General features: G+C 47.6%; 1 protein-coding gene across 1 annotated transcript; it reads right to left on the reverse strand.

Annotated features, from left to right (window-relative positions):
* Positions 1-1,114: 1,114 nt before the first annotated feature.
* On the reverse strand, positions 1,115-8,408 carry LOC136507656 (uncharacterized). Its single transcript, XM_066502315.1, has 5 exons — positions 8,349-8,408; positions 7,101-7,208; positions 1,909-2,106; positions 1,646-1,819; positions 1,115-1,561 (listed from the first exon to the last, which is right to left on the reverse strand). The coding sequence occupies exons 1-5, from the start codon at positions 8,406-8,408 to the stop codon at positions 1,115-1,117; spliced, it is 987 nt and encodes a 328-aa protein (XP_066358412.1).
* Positions 8,409-8,826: the final 418 nt, after the last annotated feature.

Genomic DNA, 8,826 nt, shown 5'->3' on the forward strand with positions numbered 1-8,826 from the left:
CGGCCGAGGTGGTTTTAAAAAAAAAGGTTTGCCGAGAGCCGACCACCAAGCTCTCGGCAAAGAGGAAGATTTGCCGAGAGCTAGGATCTCAGCAAAGAGGCATATTTGCCGAGAGCCAGGCTCTCGGCAAAGAGTCCAGAGAGCTTTTTTTTTATTTTTGTTTATATTTCCAGCTTCAACGACACATTTCACAAATATAACACATCATCCACATCACATATATCACAAATATGTCATCCACATCACATGTCTCACATTATAATCCATCTAAACATCTCAAATCCAACAACACATGTCCATCTCAAAGTGCTAAGTTCATCTCACACAAGTTCATGTCACAAAGTGCTAATACATGATGAAGAACAACAGGCTCACTCCCAAGGCTCCCACCCTCCTGACGGCGGCTGCTGCTGCGGCAGACGGTGTGGATACGACTGGTACCCCGACCCTCCCGGTGGCTGCTGATGCGGCGGAAGTTGTGGATACGGTTGGTGCCACGACCCTCCCGACGACGGCTGCTCAGGCACATCATTCGAACCCGCCGATTGATTCTGCACAAAAGAGAAGAAAAATTAGTAATTATAGTAATACTAAGGCATATAATTGTAATCTAAGCGTAGACAAGTCAAAATTTGCAGAACTAGGTATAAAATTGTAATCTAAGCCTAGACACATCAAAATTTCGACAGCACCTCCCCTGCACGGTGGGGTTTCCAAAACCTGCAAGAAAACCAACGGCACGATGGCCGCCCACCACATATCAACGGCACGATGGCCGGCACACATATATATCACCTGCACGAAGGCCTCCCATCACATATCAACGACACGATAGCCGACATGCACAGTAAAGAGCTTTTGTTAGAGAAGTTGAACTCACGTATGAGTAAGGTGGGTATGGGTAAGGCGGTGGAGGAGCGAACAGCTCTAGTGGCGCTGGACGACCCATCGTGACGCCAAGACTTGCCACGTACTGAGCCAAGGTGTCAAACCTCGCCCGCTCGGCCTCCCACCTCTGTCGCTCGGCCTCCCACTCCCTCTGTCGCTCTTCCTCCACCCTAGCCTTATGCTCCTCGAGCGCATGCACCTGGGCCTATAATTTTTCACCGCATTGTTACAAGCAATTTCGAGGAATGTAAAACCAATGAACGACGAATAAAACAGAAGTAACCTGTATTGCTGCCACACAATGCATCGAAGTGTCCTGCCTTGGGCGTATGGGCACGCTACCGCTCGTGCTGCTTGTCCGGACCTGTGAGAGAGTGGGAGTGGTGTGCGGGTCGAGCGTGTTGTTGCCAATGAGGTACCGCCCATGCTTCTTGCCTCCTCCCACCCTCATGATGATGTTGCCGTCAATGTCCGCGGTGTGCGGATCCCAGTCTACTCCATGGACTCCCCTTGCCGCCTCGGTGTACTGACTGATGCGCTCGGGGATGCTCTCGTTGGTGAACGACTCGGCTAGGTCGTCCGGGTTCCAATTGATGTTGTCTGTCGCCTTGCCCTTGTGGGCCAGAACCCATGACTTGAGCTCTCCGCATGGCTGGTTTTGATGTGCAGCCGACTGTGAGAAAAACAACAAGACGATTATAAATCATGCAGGAATAAACGTCTAAAAGAATAAATGAAGCTACACCAAGTCACGTACCCATCTAGCCCCGAATTCGTGGATGTTAAGGTTGCCCTGGTGGTGTGATACACCTGGCATCAGCAAACGTCGTTCCCAGAGGACGGTGTGGTTATCCGCCCAATTGCCACTCACCCACCTGTCGACCATCATCTGCCAGGCCCGCGTTTTATTGGCGCACCAGCCAGGAGGCACCTGTACGACATCAAGTACATTGACAGATATAAGAACAATTCAAGCCTACCCAATCTCAGAAGAAATCAATATTGATGTTGTATATTTACCTTCAGGTACTGCTCTTTGGTCAGATGCATTAATCTTGCATCTTCTTTCTTTACCTTCCGATGCTCGTAGATGGCATAGTAATCGATGATGGCCTGGAGCCGCGCCTCGTAATGCATGTCTGAGATGCGAGATCTAAAAGATTTGGCCGACGCCTTGGCCGCCCTCGCCTCGTAGCCCTCGGCGCATTTGAAGAAGTCCTGCATATAGAAAAGATGTATCAATACACTGGTTCAAGAAACTCTAGCGAATGCAATGTATTGAGCAATGTAGTGGGAGGAAGACTTACCCAAAACTCGCACATAACCCGCTCTGCCACGCTTTCGTACGTGCGGCCCGTCTCGTCCTCCGCATCAGGGGCGGCGACGTAGTGCTCGTACGTGTAGGCCGACTCCAGAGCTTCGGCGTAGCGAACCAAGCCTGGGAAGTGTTCCCTACAGAGAAGACCCAGGATGCCATTGGGCAACCTTTTGTGAGCACCTAGGACCACGACCTTCCAAGACCTGCGTAAGTAATTAAGAAAAAACTGTTAGTTTCCATTGTGATTCTATCATATGTAGGAGCGAAAAATGTAAAAGTTACGTACTTTTGCCCAACGGGTCGAATGACTGGGCGTAGAGCCTCAGGTATCGGCCGCTCAGGTAGGCTCGCCGGACCTCGTTGGTAGACACCCGAGGTTCCGGTGGAACTGGAACCTCCTGCCTCGGCCTCCTGCTCATCCTCCCGCTCGTCCTGCTCGTCTAGCTGCTCGGCCTCCTGCTCGGCCTCTAGCTCGTCCTCTCCCTGCTGAGCCTGCTCGTCCACCTGCTCTTCCTCCCGCTCCTCCTTGGGCTCTGGTGCTGCTGCTGCTATAGGCTGAGGCGGTGGCGCCCTAGGCCTCCTCCTCCCCTGAGGTGGTGCCGACCCCCCAGCTTCACCTGAGGGCCCTGGTGTACCGCCCCCCGTGTCGTAAAGCGACTTGACCGCCCGCAAAGCTCTGCGGCCTGCCATCTTTGCACAATCACCTACAAGACATAAACAATAAGATCGGATTAGATGGATCATAAACAAGACATTATTATAAAGAGATGCAAAATAAATAAAGCATAATTAAAAAATAACATAATATTAAATGTATTAGAAATAATCATCCCCATCGGGATTAGCTGGATCATAGCTCTCATCATCACTATCAGCCATGTCAAAATGTTCAACACTTTCCAAAGGAGCAACTATGTCATCATTGCCATTGCCAATATGTAATCCTTCAAGTAACGCCAAGTCCTTCGCATTTTCCACCTCATCCCCCTCGTCCACATCAACATCCATTTCATTGTCTACTTCCATTTCCATAGCTCCGGTTAAGTCAATCTCAAAAGTCCCTTGTAGGCCCTCTTCTTGATAGAACTCTCCATCATATGTGTTTGGGTCGAAGTTGTAGTCTTCGGCGTTTGGGGAAGGTGCTTTACCGTGCGGCGATACCTTGTGCACAATATCCCAACCCTAAAGATGAGCGTCCCTTTGGCACGAGTAGGGGAGATAATAAACTTGTGTGGCCTGTTGAGCCACAATATAGACATCCTTTCCACCATAGACAGAATCCTGTCGAATTTCTACTAGCCCAAGGGAAGGACTTCGTCTCGTTTCTTGAGGATCAAACCAATGGCATTTGAATACGACAAGGTTAAGAGGTTTACGACCACGAAACCTAAGTTCGTATATTTCTTCAATTCTTCCATAATACTCGGCCCCATCAAGGCCGCCAGTAAAAACTCCGGAATTCATGGTTCTTCGATTGGGCCGGCTTTGCTCGTGTCTTGTTGTGTGAAATCGGTATCCATTCACATCATAACCAGAAAAATGACTTGACCCTATGTTCAAAGCCATTGGCAACCTGTCTCAACTCTGGATTCATAGTCAAATCGGTTTGGCTCTACAAGGTCAAGGAGGATAGATTGTTAAATTGGAATGTACAAGCAACTGGGAATGTGAATCGGCGAACGAGCTAAATTGCATAGTACCTTTTGTTTGAACCAAGAAATAAAATCGGAGATTCCATTTCCCGCACCCTGATGAAGAATGGTGTCACGTTCTTGCGGGGTAGGTTCCCTTGATAGATGCCAGTTCTCATTAATAAACTCCCTGTAACAATGAGAAACAAGGAGGTTGGATGCAGAATGTTGACGGCATATTTAATTAACAAGTTCGTGCAAGAAGCCACTTACTGCATGTACGGCTCCATTTCGGTAAGATTGGTGAACACATATATAATGATTGTGAGCCAATCTTCGTTTTTCAACAACAATGAGGTCGCATCACTCGCACTTCCAAGTTGCCCTTGGAAAAGGCTGAGTTTTGATTCATTTTCACCAGCATTGTAACGAGGGGGTCGATTATGCACGCTAGGAAGCTTGTCACCATAGTATGCTTGTGTGAAGTTAGTAACCTCCTCTAGAACGAATGCCTCTGCCATGGAAGCCTCGATTTTGCATTTGTTTCTGCATTTCTTCCGAAGAACCTTTAGACATCTCTCGATTGGATAGCACCAATTGGCCTACACGGGCCCCCCCCATTCGTGCCTCATACAGGAGGTGCAGAATCAAATGCTGCATCAGGTTGAAGAAGCCGGGTGGAAAGATCATCTCCAACTTACAGAGCAACACAGGTGCTATTTTTTCCAATTCTGCAACCACGCTACGAGATAACTCCTTGGCACAAAGCTGGCAGAAGAAATAGCTCAACTCGGCTAGCGTCTTCCACACATGCTCAGGGACATAGCATCGAAGCATCGCCGGAAGAAGACACTCAATCCATATGTGATAGTCATGACTCTTCAGGCCGTTGATTCGCAAGGTAGATAAGTTCACTCCCCTCCTCAGATTCGTTGCATACCCATCAGGGAACATTAATGTTTTGAACCATTCTAATACTTCTCTCTTTTGTTCTGGTTTCAATCTGTAATCGGCCTTAGGCCTTGTCCATTTCTTGCCGCTTCTAGGAGGTTGCATGTGTTGCTTTGGTCTATCACATATCGTTGCCAGGTCCAGTCTCGCCTTTACATTGTCCTTCGTCTTATCCTTAATGTCCATGATCGTTGCCCAAAGCGCCTCGGCAACATTCTTCTCGGTGTGCATTACATCAATGTTGTGTGGAAGAAGAAGGTCGTTATAATAGGGGAGCATCAACAAGGGCGACTTATGAGTCCACATATTCTCCTCACCATATCCCATGAACCTACCATCTTTTTCATTGATCCGAAGAGCATCTATCTGATCATGAACCTCGGCACCGGTCATCATTTGTGGTGCGGGGTCTGTAACCATGACACCTTTAGTAAAGTTCTTGATGTCTCGTCTGAATGGATGCTCAGCAGGGAGGAATTGTCGATGTTTGTCGAACACGGAATATTTGCCGCCCTTCTGCAGCCAATTGAACTGCAGAGCTGCCTTGCACAAGGGGCATGGAAACTTCCCGTGAACACACCAAGCGCTAAATATCCCATATGCTAGGAAGTCATGCATGGAGTATTGATACCAAACATGCATGTTGAAGTTTGTCTTTGTAGCTCGATCGTATGTCCATACACCATGGTCCCAAGCATGGACCAGTTCATCGAACAAAGGCTCCATGAACACACCCATGTTATTCCCAGGGTGTTCTGGAATTATCAACGACAAGAACACATTCTGTCGTTGGAAGGAGACGCCAGGGGGGAGATTGAGAGGGATAACAAACACGGGCCAACAAGTGTATGGGGCAGCCATCATTCCATAAGGATTGAACCCATCTGTTGCCAGTGCAACACGCACATTACGTGCCTCCCCACTTTTGTTACGATGAATGTTATCAAAGTGATGCCATGCTTCACCATCGGCTGGATGTACCATCTTCTCAGGACTGTATCTTTTTCCATTTTTGTGCCATATCATCTGTTTCGCGGACTCCTCTGTCATGAATAACCGTTGGATCCTCGGTATGAATGGAAGGTACCATAGGATTTTCACGGGGTACGGACTCTGCCTCTTCTCACCATCACCAGAGTCTACCTCCAGATACCTAGAGGATTTACACTTTGGACAGTACTTTGCATCCGCGTGTGCTTTTCTAAAGAGGACGCAACCCTTCGGACAAGCATGTATCTGCTCATACGGCATCTTAAGTGCACGAAGGACCTTCTGCGATTCGTACATGTTCTGTGGCAGAAGGTGACCGGTCGGAAGGATGGAGCCAATAACTGTCAACATTTCATCAAAGTTCTCTCGACTGAGGTTGAACTGGGACTTTAAGGCCATTAAGCGTGAAATGCCATCAAGCTTTGAAATCTGTGTGTGGCCATGAAGGGGTTTCCCTGCTGCAGACAACCTGTCGTAATACGCCTTTGTGCTTGCCTCTGGCTCCTCCTCCTGCTGCCTACGTCCGTCAACGAAGTGTGCTTCATGAAAGTCATCTAACCAAGCTGCTACCCCGGCATCAGCATTGTAATCCTCGACACGTGGTCTCACCACCTCCTCTCTCACACGATCGGCTTCACCATGGTGGGTCCACTGGGTATAGTTTTTCGTAAATCCATGCCTAGCCAGATGTGAAGTCATCACCTCCTTTGTCTGCCTCTTTCTGTTCTTACAGTTGATGCAGGGACAAAAAACGGCACGCACTCCGGGAGCCTGGTCAAATACTTGCTTGATGAAAGCCTCGGTCTTGTCGACCCATTCTCTGGTAATCTCATGGGCGCTCCGGCGGCCCGAGTACATCCACTCACGGTCATCCATCCTCTAACATATATATCACTAAGTAATAAATATAACCATGGACTTGCATCTACACATCGTTCCTACCATGCATAGGTAAGGATAGGTCCTAATCCCACCCGAGGATGCGTAGATGGTGTTAGTTCCCATGGTCTGGTCCTATCCGAAATAGAATTTCGGCAGCACCTCCCTGCTGTTCTCCAAATACACGTCCCGACAGGGAGATTGTGTATCTGGAGAACAACAGGAAGGTATTGTCGAAACTCTGTCTCGGATCGGACCAGACCATGGAAACTAACACCATCTGCGCATCCTCGGGCTGTCCAAAAAACGTGGACAATTCGAAACAGATACGGTTATTGATATGCAAAGATCTGCATATTTCTAACCGTATCTCTTTCGAACGGGAGACACCTAACTGGGTTACGTGGAGATACATGACCAGGACAAAGAAAGAGTGGCTATACCTTAGGTGGCGGTGAAGTCAGGCTAGCGGGGCCGTGGCGGGTCGGTGCAGTGGCGAGGCGACGCGGTGCGGGCAGACCTGGGGACACCGGGGTACTCCGACTCGGCTCCTGCAAAAAGAAAGAAAGAAGCAAAATAATGTCAACTCAAAAATTCGGCAGCATCTCCCCTGAACGGTGAGGTTTCCAAACCTGAAAGAAAACCACGGCACGATGGCCGACAACCACATATATATCAAGGAACCACATGCAACTTAATTATCAACTACTACTACTCTAACTACTACAACTACTACTATCAAGCTGATAAGAAACTTATCTTTCCCATCTCATTCAGTTCCATCATTTTTTCGTTCTCAGCATTCAGAAACATTATCAAGCTTAGAAAATTGTATGACTTCGACCAGAAAGCTTACACAATTTCCACTGCCATATCTGGTGGCACAAAGGGAATTGGCAAATATGTTTGTGCATCATTTCAATCAAGTTCGCTTCTTGTGGAACAGTACATGTTTGAATTCACAAGCAATACATTCCCTGTTAATCCTATTTTGCCTTCTCATCATTTCAACCAGCAAATAATTTTCAGACACTTTGCTTGTCTATAGCAAACAATGTGACAAATGGATTTAGGATGCACAGTAATTTAGTAAATGCAGGAATTCTCCTTTTAAGAAATACAAATTCGGATATTTCTATTTTTAACATTATAATCCAGTTAGCCTCTTTTTGCTCACGGAGATAACTTAGTTTATTTGACAAGAAAACAAAGTACTACTACATGATACATTGCAACTGTGCACGAGGAAGAAGTTTTAATTAAATTCTTTAGATGTTTCATCACAGGTGCCAGCTCAGTAGCTGTTTCATCATTCCATATCAATCACCAGCCCATAGCAGCCAAGAATCATCAGTACGGAAGAAAAAGAAACTACTAGTAACTCTCGCCTGAGCTTAAACATATGAGAAACTGTCATCTGAGTTTAAACATCTGAGATAAACAAAATGTCTGAGCTTAAAACCACACTACATTACTGTCAAGCAAACGACATGCAGCAAAAGATCTTACCCTCACAGTTACCTCTAATAATAATGATAGTTATTTAAATTTAATTGCATTTTATATACATAGCATACGACATTCAAATCAAAGCAGATCAATGGATGCAGAACCACATGCTGAAATGAAATTAGATTCGATCCGAATACAAATTCACAAAGCATAAAGGGAAGAGAAAGGGGTGGGCATACCTGTTGGGTGGCCGACGAAGACCTGATGAAGGGTACGATGAAGACGCGAGCGCCTGGCATGCGGCGGCGGCGGCGGCGACCTTGACTCCTGGCGTGATGGAGGCACGGAGCAGGATGGGGCGGGCTGGCTCAGGCGGAGCGGCGGTGGCAGCGCGCGCGGCTGGGCGTGGCGGGCTGCGGCGGCGGCGGGGCTGCGGCCGAAACAATTCACGCGGCTTGCGGGGCTGCGCCGAAACGTTTAAGTGGAGAAGCCACTTTGCCGAGAGCTAGATCTGGGAGGCTCTCGGCAAACCTTCCCCCTTTGCCGAGAGCCCCCAGATCCGGCTCTCGGTAAAGTTATTTTTTTTCAAATTCGGTTCGAATTTTTTAACTAGCTAACTGCACAAAAAAATATAAAAAAATAAAAATTATTATTTGCCGAGAGTAGCTCTCGACAAACCTCTTCGCCGAGAGCCAGCTCTCGGCAAAAAATTGATCC

Source organism: Miscanthus floridulus, chromosome 15 (assembly GCF_019320115.1).
Source record: "Miscanthus floridulus cultivar M001 chromosome 15, ASM1932011v1, whole genome shotgun sequence".
Lineage (NCBI taxonomy): Eukaryota > Viridiplantae > Streptophyta > Magnoliopsida > Poales > Poaceae > Miscanthus > Miscanthus floridulus.

Excerpts from the sequence above, each read along its gene's own strand:
- LOC136507656 (XM_066502315.1), bottom strand. The coding sequence starts at position 8,408 with ATGCCAGGCGCTCGCGTCTTCATCGTACCCTTCATCAGGTCTTCGTCG. Across the intron at positions 7,209-8,348 it reads CTTCGTCGGCCACCCAACAG|GAGCCGAGTCGGAGTACCCC; the intron begins GTATGCCCACCC and ends TTCTTTTTGCAG. Across the intron at positions 1,820-1,908 it reads CCAAAGAGCAGTACCTGAAG|GTGCCTCCTGGCTGGTGCGC; the intron begins GTAAATATACAA and ends GATGTCGTACAG.